At 39.0% G+C, this 19,795-nt stretch overlaps 1 protein-coding gene across 3 annotated transcripts; it reads right to left on the reverse strand.

The window, feature by feature from the left end:
• Positions 1-2,654: 2,654 nt before the first annotated feature.
• Positions 2,655-17,567, reverse strand: LOC121867318. Of its 3 annotated transcripts, none has more exons than XM_042367230.1 (4): positions 17,481-17,567; positions 4,725-4,853; positions 4,009-4,237; positions 2,655-3,260 (listed from the first exon to the last, which is right to left on the reverse strand). In XM_042367230.1, the coding sequence occupies exons 2-4, from the start codon at positions 4,831-4,833 to the stop codon at positions 3,176-3,178; spliced, it is 423 nt and encodes a 140-aa protein (XP_042223164.1). In that variant the 5' UTR covers positions 4,834-4,853; positions 17,481-17,567; the 3' UTR covers positions 2,655-3,175. The 3 variants fall into 3 exon arrangements, with proteins under 3 accessions (XP_042223164.1, XP_042223162.1, XP_042223163.1); XM_042367228.1 differs by lacking the exon at positions 17,481-17,567 and adding an exon at positions 11,955-12,034; XM_042367229.1 differs by lacking the exon at positions 17,481-17,567 and adding an exon at positions 11,951-12,034.
• Positions 17,568-19,795: the final 2,228 nt, after the last annotated feature.

Raw genomic sequence — 19,795 nt, forward strand, 5'->3', positions numbered from 1 at the left:
CCCTGTCAACACTTGCTGCCGTGAGCTGTGCGTGTTGTGGGAGTCCTTCCGTGAGCTGTGTGTGTGCTGTGGTAGTACTGCCGTGAGCTGTGTGTGTTGTGGGAGTCCTGCCGTGGGCTGTGTGTGTTGTGGGAGTCCTGCCGTGGGCTGTGTGTGTTGTGGGAGTCCTGCCGTGGGCTGTGTGTGTTGTGGGAGTCCTGCCGTGGGCTGTGCGTGTAGTCCTGCCGTGAGCTGTGTGTGTGTCGTGGGAGTGCTGCCGTGTGTCACACCAGTGTTGTGTTATAATTATTAAATAGTTAAGTCCACCCTTACACGTTGTTAATACCAACACTATTATTCTATTAGGAATAGCACAACAAGAATATAGATGTAAACACTATTAAAGACCGCTCTGAAAATAATGACTTAAAATTAGTCAAGTTTACAAATCACTGGATCTTCCAGGACCAAATTATAATTTAAAGAATTTACAATCGTTTCGTATCCCCTTGAGTTATACTTTAAAAGCTGTGAATTCCATTTGGGATTTAACATCAGCTTCCTGGTCGATAAATCACATCGTTCAAAACAAGCTACCTCAAATTTTAATGACGAGTTGTATCATAAGTACAATGAGTTTTTTAAGTTTCGAAGAAATTGGGGAAAGGTTTTACCCTAAGGGATGAACTCTTTGACGACGATAGTTCAGCATTTTGAGGACGATTGTTTAACCCCTTGAGTACGAGGATCTATATCTGTGCTTAGTAAACTCGACTGGCGTAACCCAAATAAAATATTAAGTGACGTCTAGTGGTAAAGGGGTTAAACTCCCTTATGTGGGTACCTTAAGATTTTAGATTAGGATGAAACTCCAGAATAATCTGAAGGAATTATTCCCTTAAGTAATGGTTCAAATTATACTAAGATCCTGTGTTGAATATCTATGTATGTACTTGTTGTAGCGGTGACGCGTGGGTGCTATCTCACTGAGCACTTGGGAAAGAAACATTTTGATAATAATACTCTCATGAGCCATACGTAATGCCTTCTCTCGAGAATTAGAAACCTAGCTTCCAGGTGCTCAGTCGTCCGCTGTAGTGTGCAGTATGTGTAGTTTTTTTTTTATGTCAGAAATTTGGCCCAAGCAACATTCACTATTGTTGACGTTTCTAGTGTGTTTAATATTTCATCTAAAGACACGTACAATAAACCTCAGGACATAAAACTGGTTGACATCACTTAAACGTATATCCAGCATTTATTAAAAATTATAATACTTTGGCACCACATAATCGTGTTCCTACGGTATACTTTTATACTAACACGCATCAATTTACAAATGTGAATTGATCATATACTGTAATTAGTCAATATCACCTGTAAATTATTCTTTTTAGATTAAAGAAACATAATTTCCTTTTTAGTTTATATTAGTATGTGTTAATTCTTACCTTTAATCATTTATCTAATTTAGTTCATTTATATATGTCTAAATAACCAAAGCAATGTGTTACTCTTACCAATCATTGGGGTTCCTTAACACTCAAACAATTCCGACACTAATGGCCTCCGCGAGAGAACAGAAACAATCATGAGTCTCCCTCTACATCCACTCCGTCAAAGGGACCATAAACCTGCCCAGCCCCATCAGACACCTAATGTTGAGAGACCTTACACTCCTAAATCACCATCAACAGCTCTGAAAATAACTTTACATAGGTATCTGGTAAGTAAAGTTACCAACCTAGGGATAAATGATAGACTTTAAATCCTGGTGAGAGTAAAGGTCAGTATATATAACCTGGATAAGAGGTGTTCTGACAAATGTTTATACTAGTTTAACGATGACCTGCTGGCTTCTGTGTAAACTAAATAACGTTATTAAAAAACGTCTTAAGTTGACTGGCGGCTCCAGGTGACTAATTTTCAGTGTTTGAATTTTATATATTATTTAATGCTTTTTGTCAGTACTGATGGGTAACCTAAAATATTTTCATCGTTATTAATTTGTGTAGAATTATGTAGGATGTGTTAGTCTAACTAATAGCCTGAGTAAAGAAAGTTGAAATACAAAAAACTTTATTCACTTATGCAAAAAGTACAAAGTATCTCTACCTCTTTTTACACCCTTGTAGATCCCCATAACAATAACATGTATATAGGTAGATATTGCAAGAAATAACACCTAATTTATTTGACATTGCAGTACATATTAACATTTACCTCTAATTTCTTACACCTCCGACTTTGTATGTAGGACCAGTTAGCTAGCAACATGTACTGTACTGTTTAATATAGAAGCCATTACGCTTCATTTTGGGCTCAATATAGCTTGTTTATCTTACCACCTTTGTTTATATATATATATATATATATATATATATATATATATATATATATATATATATATATCATCATTAGTATCACTTTGTGTATTCAGGTTTCGAAGAAATGGGAAAACGAGCACAAAATATGGGTTAAATTTTCGATGCTTCCATGTCCGTACTGCCAACATCCATAGTGTATTGTGGATGGTTTTTCAGCTGTGGGAGTCTTTATAACCAGGATGAATACTGTACATGACTTAATGGTCACAGTATTGAGTATCTTTGTGTGTTTTGCATTATTTTTGTACTTGAGGATTCAGTTAATGGCTAGTCCATATTTTTTGTCTCTCACTTTTTTTTTGCGACGGATATTTGCATTTCCTAAAGAATCTCCCTCCCTCGGTAGCGTTTGTGGAGGAGGGGGGGGGGTGATGCTTCAGGTGATCTGGATTGTCTTGTCAGCGAACTGTTTAACAGTTTAATATATAAGGTAAAATTTGTAATATATATAAACTCTCACTGTTGTGATATGTGAACGATCGTTTTAATAAATGTCAGTTGAAACTTTTCTAATTTCTTACCTAATGAGCATAGTTAATACTAGAATTTAAAATAAATCGTAATATGAGGAAAATGTCAGCCATAAAGGCTAATCTCAACTGCTGCCACAAAAACAATTTCTCATTTCTCTTCACTAATGAAAGTTTGTCTCCTGTTAAGTTAATGTTGTGTTAAGATAATGCTGTTTACTAAATTTACAGTCACTGGTAATTATTTTTCTTCGTGCATCGAGACTCACACTTAGGTCAGGTAAATGATCTCTTGAACGATGCCGTGGTAAACTATATGAGACGGGAGTGCTGTTGTGGCTACCAAGGGTTGTCGATGGCCTCTACTACCTGCCTCGATAACTTATCAAACACTTCATCTTGCTTGTTGACCTCTGACGATGACCTGAGGAGAGAATATATATGAATTTGAACTTAAATAATCAAATAGTTTTCATCCATTAGATTATATTAATTATTTTTTTCTTCGTTCAGTAAGTTCTTATAAAAATACACAATTTATATCAATGACACTTTACATGACATACGGACCTCAAACCCCACAGCCTGTCTTGCATCATGAAGGAAAAATAACTTGAAATTTATAGATATTTTAATGACTCTTGATGCCTGTAGTTAAAAAAGAGCGTATAGGTTAGGTTAGGTTAGGGGGTCTTGGCTTACACAGAACATGATGTTATTACAGACTTAAACGGTGACTAACATACAGTACATCTCAAGAAATATTTTAAATTTATAAATCTATGCGTTAATTAAAACAATGAATCTCCAGGTAACACAATGAATCTCCAGGTACACAATGAATCTCCAGGTACACAATGATTTTCCAGGTACACAATGAATCTCCAGGTACACAATGAGTCTCCAGGTAACACAATGAATCTCCAGGTACACAATGAATCTCCAGGTACACAATGAATCTCCAGGTACACAATGAATCTCCAGGTAACACAATGAATCTCCAGGTATACAATGAATCTCCAGGTAACACAATGAATCTCCAGGTACACAATGAATCTCCAGGTACACAATGAATCTCCAGGTAACACAATGAATCTCCAGGTACACAATGAATCTCCAGGTAACACAATGAATCTCCAGGTATAAAATGAATCTCCAGGTACGCCACTTACCAGACGCTCCGGCCAAGTACGTTCTTCTTAATAACAAAGGTGGTGATGAAGTACCAGATGACGAAGGCGAGGAGAATGGGGACGGTGAGAAACGTAATAACCCATGAACCTCCTCCAGTGATGAGGTCAATCCAGCTGGAGGTCAAGCCGAAGGTTGCTTGAGTATCCGCACCCAAACTAAAAAACTTGGAGGCCAATTCAACTGCTTCTTTGCTTAGTGAGGATTTATCTAGAAAAAATATACAGTGTTGTGGTTTCCAAGAGTATTTTAAAAGGCTTTGGAGTTCATGTGGTTTAATTTGTTTTCTGTGTATTGTGAATCGTATTACTTCACTGAGGGCTGTTTTTGAGGTGAAATTAGAATTCAATGGTCCTCAACCTGTAGTTCACCACAAAGCTAATTTATGCAGCCCTCAAGGATTCATTGGGAGTCTTGGAAGATAATGTAAAGTTCGAGATTTTATAATAGAACTTAACCAAAGTTATAAAAAACTAAAATATCATTATTATTATTATTATTATTATTGTTGATAGCGAGAGAGAAAAGGGGGGGGGGGTGATGAACTAACGTGTCCTTGTCCGTTCAGAGTCTGTCCTGCCTACGAAGCAAGAAGTGAAACAGGTAAAACAATTAATTGACTGCCCAAGACGATACCTTCTGGAAACCGATTTCTAAAACTACAACCAACAACATCAGTGGCATCATTGTAACTCACCTGCGTCAGAGGAGAGGAAAGTGGTGAGAAAAGTCAGGACTCTAGGCAGGATGTGGGCCCAGGTGACGGGTTCCTCAAGCACCTCCATCTCTCTTGCTGGCTCAGTCATTATCTCTCACCTGTGTTCTCCTGTAAATAGATTAGTGTATAAACATAGAGGTAAACATCAGATAAGTGAAAGTAATTGTGGGATGAAAGAGAGCAGCAGTGGACATGGCTAGACATTAAAACTCTTATCGCCTGTCATTACTCAAACCCACAGTTAGATACACCTTCTCAACTAACAAAGAAACAGCAAGAAAGCTTAAAAAGACAAAAGTCAACGAATTAAAAGAAACGTAAAAGTAGATTAAGTTCCCACAACGTCTACAACAACAGTGGACGTAGATTAAAGGGAAGTCCTGTCCGTCCAGTTATTGTGTTGTGCCCTCGTGGTGGTTCGTAGCTGATGGTATATGACTTCCTTATATGCTTCATATCCCATAATGATCCCATCACTAGTTTATGTTCGCTAAGGCTACCAGACGGAAGTACACTTGTTTGACATCATACGAGTGTTGTTATTTGTCATTCTATAATAATGGTGACACATCCCACTAAGCTACCATGACCCAGGGTTATGTTCTTGATACTAACACCTGCAGTAAGGCTCTGGGATTAGAAGACCTGGTTGAGGTAAAATAAAACAGGTACTGAAAATCTGCGGGGCAATTAAGGTCCCCGTTCACTGCTCCTTAACATCTACCTTGGAAAAGAGTAAGTTAATATTCACATTAAAAAACAAACAAAACTTCTTAATCTACTACTCCATTATCTGAAGAGTAGTGGCGACGAGGAAAGTCTTTCATATTGTGGAAATAAATAGTCAGACTCCGGCCAATGAAAACACAAGCCCGACAGTATTCATAAGAAGGGAGTGTATTCACCCCTCCACCTCACTCGAGACTGATTAAACCCCTTCTTCTGCTCCTGTAAACCTCAACTTACCGCGGGAAGGTGTTTGAGCAGAAAGCAGCCGTGTTTAGCTTATGGTGTACAGTACGGAGCCTGATGTTGTAGTAGAGAAAGGAATTTAACGTGGTCAACTGTTCGGGCACCTCGGGGCACACAGAATGGTCAACAGGCTAAGCCGCTGACAACGCTCATGCCACCAAGGAGACACCAGTGGGAGGAGAGAGGATGTCTGCTTGGAAGGTGTTATAGATAAAGCAGGTCAATTCCCTCTGAGATATCACTCCATATGCATTAAGCATTCAGTAGGAATATCGTGGAGGAATATTAAACTGTGAAGTGTAAATATTCTAAAATACATGTAAGAAAGAAGGAAATATTTGCTCTCACCAGCTTTACATAAATTAGTGAACAGTGTGCAAGAAAGTGTACTAGATCCCACATGCAATCATAAACACTAAGCAGCAGCAGAAGTAGCAGAGGGACGGGACGATGAGAAACAGCAGCGGTAAGCAAACTGTTACGACAACCCCCTACGCATAATGACCGGAATCACGATAATCTACAACAATCCACGTCTAACACTGGTGGTGAACGGTAGTGGTCTTGAGGAAGGTTGGGGGTTAAAGAATGAAGGTTGGTTTGGGTGGGTTGGTGGCAGGTAAGTGGTGGAGGTGTATGGGGCTTCATGGTTCCGTTACTTGGCTGTTTCCTGGCCCAGGCTGTGGTGGCTCTAGACGAGAGGATGTTTTATTACTTACAGTACATAATACTTCTTACGCTCGGGTTGACACGACACAACTCCACCTGTAGTGTAAGTTATGAGAGTCGCTTAGTTATTGGGCACTGAATATCCAGACCAGGATTCGAGCTTTCGTTACCTGAGAATACCACAACCTATGTTACCTTGTATATTAAGTTCCTAACCTGCTTAGAGTCGACTCTTGTTTATCTTATTTTGTATGAGAATCAAGGGTCTAGTGTATCATTTCCTTCTGTTCTGACATCCCTTGTCTGTTGTCTGGAGTTAATTATAATTGTCTTTCCTATTACATCGATGTTCATTAATTTTGTATTTAACTGCCTTGTATATCATGATGACGGTGAAGGGAATTCTCTTCACTGAGGTTTATTTGTTTCCCTCTTTAAATTTAGTATCAAACTCTTCATATTAACAACTATGTAAAACTGGCTGTATTTACCATTGCAATAACGGGATCTATACTTGGACGTTAATGTCGCGCTTTGAATTCCGCGTAATAGTGTCTCGCGGACTAGGTGATTGTTGTGTTATTTTTACAGCCGCGGGTAAGAAGTGTCAGATACCGTCATAAGTGCAGTAACTGAAGTGAGCAATGTCCCCCACGTATGGACCCGCGCGCTGGCCATCTGCTCACTAAATTATGGTACAACTGAAAGGAAACATGTTAAAGAGTGTAGTTTCATCTGATATATTCACGGAAGTCTTTCGAGTTTCCCCTGAGAGTGACAGTCTGCGGTAGTTTATTGTTTTTGTATGGTAATTCGGCTTATTTCCCGTTAGAGTGAGACTAAACTTGTGAGGTTCACTTGTTCATGGCGTGTTGGACCAATATAGCAAAAGGTGGTAAATGAAGATCGGTAAATCCTCAGTTGTATCTCAGGCGCCATACATGTAAACAATAAAACAATAAAATATTCACAAACAAACTTCTCCAAGACCATGTTGTGATATAAAGATATGCATTTATCAAGTGTGTTTAAAATCTCTAGTTAATTGTTGGAACTGTCGTGTTTACAACTGCCACATAGACAGACGGACGGATGAACGCAGCCCTAACACATTGAAAACAGATATTTCTGTAGACCCCCTTGACCCTCCACCCCCTCCCTGATGACGGGAACCGTAAGACCATAAACCTTACCACAGTGGTACTTGATTCTCCAAACTCTCCTTAAATAGGTTTCCCGACCCTGATAATTCTATTTTTGATTCCTTGATGTGTTGTATCATAAACTTTATAATGAATTAGTCTTTTATTAATTACACCAATAGATGTTTAAGATTCATTTCTAGTCTTCCAAGGTGTCCAGAGTGAAGTGTTTGTCTTAGGTCTGTTTCTCATGGTCTGCCTCACCCGGTATCACTCAGACATGGTGGATTCTTAGTACACTGTCGACTACTGAACTTCATGATACTGTAGCCTTCTTCATCAAACCTGCCATTTAAAACACTGAGACTGGTGTTAGAAATTCACTTACACTGTATAACGAGAACTTATGACGAAATTTATGATGCACCGAAGTACTTGATGTTTAATCCCACGTTCTGTAGTGGAGCAAAGTTGTTAGGTGGTCCATGAAACAGGTGTAGTATTGTGTTAATCACGGACATCAGGAGTGTAAGGATGTACTGTACAATCACATGAAATTAAATAATATGTTACTTACATAAGCTCGTTGACGAAAATTTAAGTTTGTGAAATTCCATGTAATTTCAGCGTCTAACTACTGGAAAATTTAGGTAAATCTTCTGAAAATATAGTAAAACTTATTCCGTTGATTTACATCTTTTTAATGAACATTTTAGAGAATAGGTAGTCTGTTATAGTTGCTAATTGTTGGGTATTGCTTATTAAAATGTTGAAATCAATCGTGTTACTTCTGGGGATTTAAATTTTGTCACTAAGAATAAGAAATAAGTTATTTAGCTCGCATAATAAAATGACATCATTGTAAACGAATTTTTACAATGCAAGAATGTCGGTGTAAAAGAGGATAGTTAAGAATGTCAAGCCATCCTCATAATACTTAACGTTATGTTTCCCCCACTACTAAATAATTATCCTGGTATGCCGCTCCAGCAGTCTCACATGGCTGGGAACACAACATTCTTCAACATTCCTATATGGGCAGGATAAATAAATTGTCAAGAGGTGAATCAACGCAGTCTACTCTGTAAAAAAAACAGTACAGTATTCATATTTTATTATTATATTTTTTTTCCACAGAGTCAGATTCCACTTGCAATATTAAATTATATCAACACAACAGCTGTTTCCCACTCACGTCTCACCTGGCAGCCTAGTTCAGTATATTTCAGACGTGTTGCAGTTGATGGACTCTAGTACCTGTACTTAGCCTAGTTCTGCATGCTGAAGGCTCACTACAGCTGGTTGTACCAAGGACCTGTACATAACTCAAGTTTTCTATACTAGTGTCATGCTAAGGCTTGGCGCGTGTAGCCACCTTAGTTTTTACGTTCCAGTTACATTACATTTGCTGGTGTTTGTCACCTGTATCTCACCTGCTCCTCGGTGTCAGCTCCACACACACACACACACACACACACACACGTCAGCTGGCCACACTCAAGTAAATCATTAAGTCATTAAGAGCAACACACGCGGCAGGTCCTCCTCACAGGAAAGATGGCCACGCTGGCACACCAGGTTTTCCTCTGCCCTAAATTACGGTTCTTGCTGGGTAATTACCTGCACCTCATAGTAATCATCATAATTAAGTGAAACTACACCTCGCCATGTAAAACATGAATGTTTATGCTTGTAGTGACAGAAATATGAAGAAGCACAGCACAGCATTAAAATGATTTATTATAATCATTTTCCAAAAAATACTTGAAATTGTAATTACATTAACTGTATATCACAATGAAATAAGTTAATCTACAATGGCTCTCATGGCAACCCGCACCAAGTTAAGTGATTCTCTGAAAAGTAAATTTACTTAATTAACCTGTGAGCTTCATCAGTGACGCGTTATCAGGTCCCTTCTCCCAGGTTACCCACACTGTACCGGCAGCCAGCAGGCGAAGGTCAGGTTAAGGGAAAATTAAGATTAAATGGAGGGATTTATGTACCGTTGAGACACTGCGTCCATAGCCAGTGTATTGTTCTCAGACTGCTGAGTGCTGAGTGTACCAGGTAGGCCCACTTTCTTCAAACTATTTTCGGAGACTTCTGGCATGAGGGGTTGAGAAACACAATTTTTACAAATGAATACCATTAGGTGTGGATTGTTGTTATGTTTGTAATTGTTAATATTTAACAAACAATGGAAGATTTAAGCTAATTATATGTAAAGAAAAGTAAAAATTCGTATCCACCACATCTACAAAGAGAAACCAAAAATTCAAGCTATTCGGAACGAAGATGAAACTGGTAACATACTGGAAGACTGGTAAGAATTCTCACACTTGGGACGAGACAACCCCGGCGTGGATACGTTTAGTATTTTAGTTAGTAGACTATCTCCATTAACCCCTTCACTACGAGGACGCCAGCTTTAATATTTTATTTGGCTAACGCCAGACCATTTTATTAAGCTCAGAGGGGATCCCGTACACAAGGAGTTAAATGAATTCAAGATACACAAAAAAAACACACAAAAAAACAGGAAATACGCTACCAATGTCCATATAAAAAAAAGTATTAAAATAATAATATAAACATAAACTAGATAATAATTCTGTAAGTGGTAAATTCATCATGATATTTTAGGCAAGATAATCACAGCTCAGGACAATCCTAGCACTCAGATTTTAGGGATAATCTCAGCACGGCGGTATCTCAGTACTTGACACTTCGCACGTCTGGCGGGTCTCGGACAACCATAGTACCTCCCCACCACAACTTAATAACGTATACTACAGGTAATATTTACAGACGCCACTGATTACCAGAAAGATTCTTCCTACACGTAAAAAAAAAAAGGTTAAATATGGAGGGTATATGTGAGGCTACCATGGAACATTAAGCCTTGATGAATATGGCTCAGCAAATAATGATTATTGGGACTAGGAATATTGAACATGTTGTAGTCGGCAGGTCACTCCTTCATACAGGTGGAGAGAGAATGATAGATGGTTAGAGATGTGATCTCTTAATTTATTTTATTGTTGATGACAAGTACATGTGTATTAGACCAATGGCCGAAAGACCTTAGTCATTAATGTTCAGTAACACATTATAACATACACAATATAGCATGAACAGCTGGTTCCGGTAGTTCCACAAACTCGGTCTATACCAGCTGGCTATTTACCACTAACAGTAGACAGCGAGAGACACAACCTGCAGAGAGGCACTTGTGGCGCATGGGTTTGTTTAGAAATAATCTAATAAGTGTTTCAGGTAATGCACTGCTCAAACCTTCCGCAATTGTCGATAATTATGGTAATGTTCCCACACTAATCATATGGTGTCAACTACTCTTGTGGTTCATGTGTGAAGGTGTGGTGGGTTGGGAAGTGGTGTGGTGGGTTGAGGAATGGTGTAGTGGGTTGGTAAGTTGGGTGGTGGGTTTAGGAGTGGCGTGGTGAGTTGGAGAATGGCGTGGTGGGTTGAGGAGTGGTGTGGTGAGTTGGGAAGTGGTGTGGTGGGTTAGGAAGTGGTGTGGTAGATTGGGGGTGTGGTGTGGTGGGCTGGAGAGTGGTAAGGTGATTTGGGGAATGGTGTGGTGGGTTGAGGAGTGGCATGGTGGGTTAGGGCGAAGGTTGAAGAAGCCACAAACCCCGAAAATTGTGAAGGTAAACTTTTCGGAAAGAGAATTGTAAACCCTTGGAACAGTCTGCCAGAGAGCGTTGTGTCGGTACCGAATGTGAGCTCTTTCAAGACCAGACTTGATCAACACTGGTGCAGGTACAGATACATTCTGGAGCCAGTACATGCCCAGAATTCGCCAACAGTTTGTAACAGGGACGTGACCGACCGCCCAAACGGCTAGCGGGCCGATCAGTGGTGTACAGAGGATAAGAGTAAATCAAAGTGGTAAGTTGGGTTGATTGGGAGCTCCCTATTACGTGGCCCGAATTGAGACTCGCACGCGTTGTACCTGCTCGGCCGCCGTTTGACACTTGTTTGTTTGTCTCCAGTGTGTGAAAGACTAATGAGCTCTCATTTGTATCTTAGATAATTGTGTATGGACGTCGAACGAGTTTATATTATGTTCTCAACTATAGGGTAGTCTGGCGGCGTTCGTTCCCTCCTGGAGATGTTTGGGAGGGAACAGTGTAATATTTCACTCTTGTTATTGTTACTAATCCCTGGGAGGTGTCAGTAAATATAAGATGGACATAAAAAACACAAAAGAATATCTGGTACTTTTCAGGGTTACGCCACATAACATTACGGTGTTGTTTACAGTTTGTTGACTCTATTAGTTTGAGATATTTATTTCGGCTTATTTATATATTTTTTCGTCTGAGAGACAGTAATAGGCTGTAAAACGATGATGGTATTATGTATGAAGAAAGCACAAACTGTATGATGATTCACCTACTGTACGTATCGGTGTGTAATTGACTGGTCAACTCCACGAAAGCTGTTGTTCTTCTCTTGTGTTCACGTCGCGGTCCAGAGTCTGACTGACACTGACTCCCACTTCCAGACAGTCCCGCCCCAACCACCATACACACACACACACACACACACACACACACACACACACACACACACACACACACACACACACACAAACACACACACACACACATAATTATACACACACGCGCGCGCTCCTCAAGCTCCTGTACTGCTGCGGAAGCTGCGTGTGAAGGAATTTGTTCATGACTTATAGGCGTAAATAAAATGAATACCTGTTATTTGACAATGAAAATATGTGACGTTTAATCACACAGCATTACCTGAATATTTGGTAAAGATATATTTAGAGAGAGAGAGAGAGAGATAAACGGTAGACAATGTAAAAAGTCTGCCACACAGTTACCACCATCGCAGTTTGCTTGGGTCCAAGTCCGCCAGTTCTATTTATCAAGGAACAATTTATAAGTTCTTGTAAAAGGAAGTGAAGGAAACTTTTTAGGCTGCCGTTATCACGTTCAACTGTTCGCAGTAAACAAGTTAGTTGAATCACTACAACCCAACTTTTCAATGTACTTACTTACTTACTTACTTACTTACTAACTTACTTACTTACTTACTTACTTACTTACTTACTTACTTACTTACTTAAATGAAACTATATAATTATTCATCAAATGATATAGTTTCAATAATTATATATAAATGGTCTTAAATAATGATGTGATATGCTTTAATGTGGTATATGAATAAAGAAAATACCATTGGTGTTAATTAATTAAGTTTGCAGTTTTTTTGTTTTGTTTAAAAGAGATAAACAATGCAATCCCTGACGGTCACAGCAAAGCCCACACCTAATAATGTACCTGTAACACATCACAACACCTTATACTGTACCTGTAACACAACACAACACTTTATACCAGTGGGGTCAAACTCAATACCTTTCGAGGGCCAATTCTTATTTTAGTTACCCTCTTCAGGGCCAACACAAGTGCCTTACGTGGCTTACCAGGAATACCTCATTTGGGTTTGTCTGATCTTAAGTATGTAAAATTCATTTTACTAAATAAACATGATTATATCTATTTCTTTCATAATTTCACGGGATGATAAATTTTACCGTCATCCCGCGGGCCACACCTGACCATCCCAAGGGTCACATTTGGCCCGCGGGCCATAAGTTTGACACCCCTGCTTTATACTGTACCTGTAACAAGTCATAACACCTTATACTGTACCTGTAACACATCACAACACCTTATACTGCACCTGTAACACATCACAACACTTTATACTGTGCCTTTAACTCATCACAATACTTTATACTGTACCTGTAACACATCACAACACCTTATACTGCACCTGTAACACATCACAACACTTTATACTGTACATGTAACACATCACAATACTTTATACTGTACCTGTAACACATCACAACACTTTATACTGTACCTGCAACACATCACAACACTAGTGTATAATTTTAAGTTTACCATTGTATAGTTGACGCTCTCCTACTCATGTAAAACGAGTCACAGAAAATTATCACACTTTAGGGGTAACTCATACATATTATTTTTGCTTACATGCACGCATTATACCAGAGTCCGTGAGCACAGCCTTAAGTCTGTATATAGCTAGTATTAAGGGAGAGTTCAAGATAACTGTTTGGAAGGCCCAAATTGGGTAAATATTAGATCGTGACCATACTGTCTATTATATTTTATACTCTTCGCTAGTGATCGGCTCGTTAGCCACTTGGGCAGTCGGTTACGTCTCTATTACGTACTTGGGTATGTACTGGTTCCATAATGTATCTGTACTTGTGCCAGTGCTGGTCAAGTCTGGTCTTGAATGAGCTCACTCTTGGTACCGTCACAATGCTCTCTGGCAGATTGTTCCAAGAGTTCACAATCCTCGCTCCGAAAACGTTTGTCCTCATATCTTTTTATTTTAATTTGTGGCATCTTCAACCTAAAGCTGTGACCCACAGTGAGGCGGGCATCCGCCAGGTGTTATAGACTTTTATTTGGTTACCCTTTGCCCGCCTATAGTATAAGTTAGGCAATTGCAGATACTCTAATCTCTCAGGATAACTGAGGTACCGCAGTACAGGCACCAGCCTGGTGGCCCTCCTTTGGACGTTTTAAATTAACTGACAGTCTTTAGTATATCTCGAGGACTAGGCGGGGTGACAGTACTCTTAACGGGGAAGCACCTCACTTTTGCAGGGCGTTATGAGGGACAGACCATCTATAGTATTTCCACACTAACCTGGCCCGTAAGCCACGCCTCTCGTCTACAGCTACAAATAGCTGATTGGTTCATAGAAAATGTTCGTGTAACTGTTCATTTATTCATACTAAATATGTTCACAATTGGTAAGCATATTTATATCGAGTTTTATCTGTTATATAAATGATTTGGGATATATACAGCCGGTCAAACTGTTGTTCATTACCTATTGTGCTATATTTTTGGTATCTATTAATATCTGTTTGCCTTATTGTTGGTATAAAACAAAGACAAAATATGAAAATATTTTATTTGAGAGCGAATTTCATCTTTGACTTCGACCATTTATGATAAATATATAAAATTTTCTAACATTCTCTCTGAAGTGCTAATGCCTTAAAGTCCTTTGCATTTTGCTAGTGCAGATATTTAACATTATTTTAAAGAATATCTATTTTCTTCTTTCCTCTTCACCACTGATCGGCTCGTTAGCCGCTTGGGCGATCTGTCACGTCTCTGTTACGCACTGTTGGCAAGTACTGGGCATGCACCGGCTCCTGAATGTACCTGAACCTGCTCTGCTTACCAAATGTGAACATATTTAGCTTGAATAAATGCACAGCTAAACGAACATTTTATATGAACCAAGCACCTATTTTTATAGAAGAGGGGCGTGGCTTACGGACCAGGTTAGTGTGGAAAGGGAATAGGTGTGTGAACGCCAGTCTTATAAGACCCACTGGCTTAGTTGCTTGATTCACCTTCTTCTCACTTTGGTCCGAAAACTTAAATTCGTTGTCGATTTGCACACACTCTAAGGTCATTTCACATTTGGTCTCTGTTTAAGTAGTTTCTTAGTATGTGATACGCCTCTTTACTGTTGGGACGACCTTGGTGTATCATCTTATATTTCGTGACTTTGAATCTTAACAGCCATTACTTTGACCACTCCTGAAGCTGAGAGAGTATGTTTCTCTAACTCCTAATAGTCTGTTTGTCCTTACATTAGTTAAGTAGCTAAATAAACAAATAAATATTTCAATAACTAAATGATTGATTAACTAAATAAATAACAAACTTTAACTATACAAGTATAACCACAGTTTAGTTTAGTTTACATTACAATGTTACAATTTTCTTTGAGTAACTCAATAAAGAAAACTTTAGAGTAAACTAAACTAATATATAGATATATTCGGTTAATATATTAGTTACTGTATTTTTTATTATGATTATTTTTTCAGTTTAGTAGTAATAGGTTAAGTTTAGTTAGTGTACGTAGATGGGTGTTGTTACAATGTTATCACTGCGCTTCAACAACGAAGGTCTTAGGAGCGTAAACAAATTAGTAATCAGTGATATGTAAATTATATGTAAATAAAGATATTTGTTTATCCATACGGTATCACTGCTCTAGCCTTTTTTTTATTTTCCTTTGTGTTTGTACATGTTTCAAGTCTCATGGTTCCATTATCATACCTGTGACCTCACATATACTGTACAGCGGAGACTTTCCCATTTCCTGTAGAAAGTTGAGTGTAGCTGGCTTGAGTCCTAGCTTCTCCCTGGCATTATGATGCATTAGGTTAATTTATATCAACAGTAATTGTAGCGTATACTATATGTTTATTTAATATATATTTAGTATATATTCAGTTATATATTTTCATTAATATTTTGTATTGATAAAATAATTTGTTGTTTCATCCTTCTTCATAATCTTCTGCAGAAAACTTTGACCAGAAGTGTAATAATTTGTCGTAGTAATTCTTGTTAATTGTTTCTCCTGTGTAGTGTTTACAAGTAGCTTTAAACACTACACAAGAGTCAACTATAAACCATGTTGATGTGAGGCTCCTACACTTAATGGCTTCAGTTCCCTCACGCCTTTTTTTTTTTACCTCACCAAAGCCAAGCAAAAAACCTCGTCCTCACAAAACATTTAACAACGGAGATATGTGACTGTTAGGTGAAAGTTTCTTCCCGAGTTAACTGGGGCAGCCACCGTCAGAAAAACAAGGTATACCGCTAAACTACGTTATAAAAAGTGAAAGGGAAGGCGAGTCGTAAATTACAGGAAAGGAAACCTGCAACTTCATCACCAACACAATATTTTACGATAATTTCAAAGAGGACATTCACCAAACATGACCTAACCTGACCAAACCTAACCTAACCTAACATCACCTAATCTAACTTACACAATTGGATTTGGGCCAATTTTTAATGGGTCCCAGTTATGATGGGTAGGTTATGTTAGGTATGAGCTCTTTTAGAATGATGCTCAATTGAACTATAACCGTTCACAGTATATACTCAGTTTTTAACTTACCAAATTACAAATATACTTAAGAAAGGCTGCATTATCATTAGTTTAATCAGTTTTATATGTAACTTGGAGGTGCAGCTGGTGGTGTGTGTGTGTGTGTGTGGGCCAGGGATCGAGTAAAGTGTCATTTTCTCTAACTAGGTGAAGAGTGCTCCAACCTGGCCACTTACTGTGTCATAGGAGCACACTTAAGTAGGGTGTTCTTTTGTGAGGAACTTCCCGTCTTATGAATGAGATGACTGACGATTACGGTGCTGAAGTTAACAACTGAGGAGGAAGGACTCTGTAGATGCTGTTGTTGTTGATGATGATGGTGATGGGGGAGAGGAGGAGACTTGGTGATGCTGAAGTATAACAGTTTGAAGCGTTAACCAAGCGTGTTAGGTTCCTTCCTGGAGATTTTTTTGTTATTATTAGCCCCCTCCCCTCCTACACCCCTCCTCTCCCACACCCACCCCACACCCCCTCCCACTCCCCCCTCCCACCCACTATAGGAAGAGACACATTGTTTTAGTTGTGTCTTTTGTTTTCTTCCCTTTCTTCCTTTCCACCTCTATTAGTTTCCTCTTTCTTTAATTCTTTTTCTCCAACGATTACAAAAAAAAAACATAAATTCTTTCGTTTCTTGTGTTCGTGTGCCTCAATCCATGATAGATATGTAAATAAATAGATACATGGAAACAAAGGTAAGGAAAAAAAGTGGTAAATGGGTAAAAAGACGGATAGAGAAAAGTAAAAAAAAAAAAGAAGATAAATATATAACTTGGTCGTTATCCGAATTATCAATAAACAAATTCTGGCCATTGTTATTATGTATTAGGTGGACGACTGTGTACTGTGAGAGGCTGACACCCATGTCCCAGGAGGCCACACATAGTGGATCAGGAGGCCACCTCAAACAATATGATATCAAACCTGCACGATCTCCAGTACTTCTGCTATGACGCCATAAACTTGTCACTATAACGCCATAGTTGTCGCCACGGCCGATGTGTATATCAACTGTACCAAGGGAGAGAAAAAAAGATCCATTGATATGAAATTAAAGAAAATCTATTTCATGTAAACTGACAACGAATACTTTATACACGTCATGATTTATTTACCGTAAGTCTCAGAGCCGTGATTAATTTCTTTGCATAAAAACTTCACCTGAGGCTTACTGAATCACTAATTAACGTGGATGGAATTAATTAGGTATTTGTGGACACGCACATGTGATACAATCTTACATGACACGCAAAAATGAGATACTCGAGACACGGAATATGAGGAACACTTATGAAACATACTTAAGAGACATAGATATGACACATATATATCCGACACTGAAATATGACAGAAAACTGGATAACTAGACTCAGGGATAACTACAGTTATTCTCGTATGGATATTAAAAAAATGAAATACCTGGTCTGTGGGTGTTTTAAATCTTGGAAGAATATAATAACTTACATTATATTTTGAAAACCAGGTTATTGAGTCTTTACTAGTAGAATTATCACAAACTATGAGACATCAGGTTTCATTATTGAGAAATATTGTTTCATAATTTCCACAAGAGGTTCCCGAAGGACACCGCATTGCAGTGCTGGACAGGGAGGTGTGGTGGCAAAACTAACTTATAATATTGGAGTTCGTTAATATTAGCGCCACACCTCCCCGTCAAGCACTGCAGTGTGGTGTCCTTCGTGACTCTTTTTTTTTAAACTCTGGTTGTAAACACAACAACTCCCGTCAACAGAAAAGGGTGATCAAAACTCCTGGCGTTAGTGTTTGGGGGGTTCGATGCTTATTGATTTGGTGTTGAGGGGTTCAGTGTTGAGGGATTCGGTGTTCGGGGGTTTGGTAATGTATTAAGACCTGGTGAACTGTAGCTTAAACTATGAAGGAGTGTGAGTGTGTGTTGTGCTGGGTGATGATGATGATAATGGAGATAAAATGGCAATGGCTTGCTGGTCTCACGCTCACATATCCTTTATAGTCCCATAAACGTTTTATGAAAATCGTTAACAGAGTTATCAGCTGTCACCAGTACCCATTTACTGCGTCATGAGGCGCGTCATCCTCACACACACGAAGAAAGTCCTTTTTAAGTTACTGGAGAATACTGGGGCGACTCCCATTTATATAAAGTATTTTCTATCATCAAAGTGCTGACATTGTCATAACGAAACTATGTACAATAGTTAATAAATACAGATGAAGCATTGCAAACAAATACAGCCTTGGTGCCAAGAGGAACAGCACCAGTCAACATTGTGTATCAGCACCAGTCCAAGATGTAGCAACACAGTAAACATCAGTACTAGGTAGTCGCCAGGATGAACCAGTTATATAAACAGCGTCATGGCGGGTAAGGGGAGGGGGGGGGGAGGTGCATCCCACTCAGCCTCACCTGCCTTGACTCATAGTCCTCATCTTTCACATAAATAATGCTCATGTAATAATATAAGGACATTACTGGCTCTGTATAAAGCCCTTGTAACGACTGTCACTGTAAGGCATTATGAACACAGGTCAATATGGTGATTCTCATGGAGCTCAGAGGTCAACGGGTAAGGATCCTGACGCAACACTTCCTGTAACGCCAGAAACTACTGAGTGTCTCACCACCACTCATAAAGCTACTGAACCCACTGAAGGTAACTCACATCGTGGTGCCAATGAAGAGAACAAATGTAGACAAGGACGTAAAACAGAACAAAGGTCAGCATGAATCCCCCACTCAGGCGACCAGGGTGGGAGACGCCCCCTCACGCCACACAGATCAATACAGTGTCGTGCTCCTCCTCCATTACCTCCATGATGACACCGAGACTTGGTCCTCTTAACTAGATGTACTGACTTTATCAAATTTAATCCTTTGATATGTTATGTCTAGTGAAGTATATCATTCTGATGTATTGCACTAGATTGGCGCTACATTTAGGTGTATATACACAATAAGTTCCTCTTATATACGGACTTCCCTCAGCCGGAAACGTCCAATACCCGATTTTAGAGTAATCCAGTTTTTATCTAGCTGTTCTAGAACTTCTATCATCTCCAGTTACTCGTGTTCAGTTCTGTCACCTTACCTGCAGCCTCCAGTGGTGGAAGCAACTCCGTGCTGCCAGATACCTTCCACTGTGTAAGAAAAATTGAACAGATTTATATAGAGGAAAATACAGTAATAAATGTCTATTTTTTCATCTTTTGGCTTTCTATTTCTCTTCATTTTCCTGGGA

The sequence above is a fragment of the Homarus americanus genome, unplaced genomic scaffold (genome assembly GCF_018991925.1).
Source record: "Homarus americanus isolate GMGI-L3 unplaced genomic scaffold, GMGI_Hamer_2.0 scaffold6317, whole genome shotgun sequence".
Classification (NCBI taxonomy): domain Eukaryota; kingdom Metazoa; phylum Arthropoda; class Malacostraca; order Decapoda; family Nephropidae; genus Homarus; species Homarus americanus.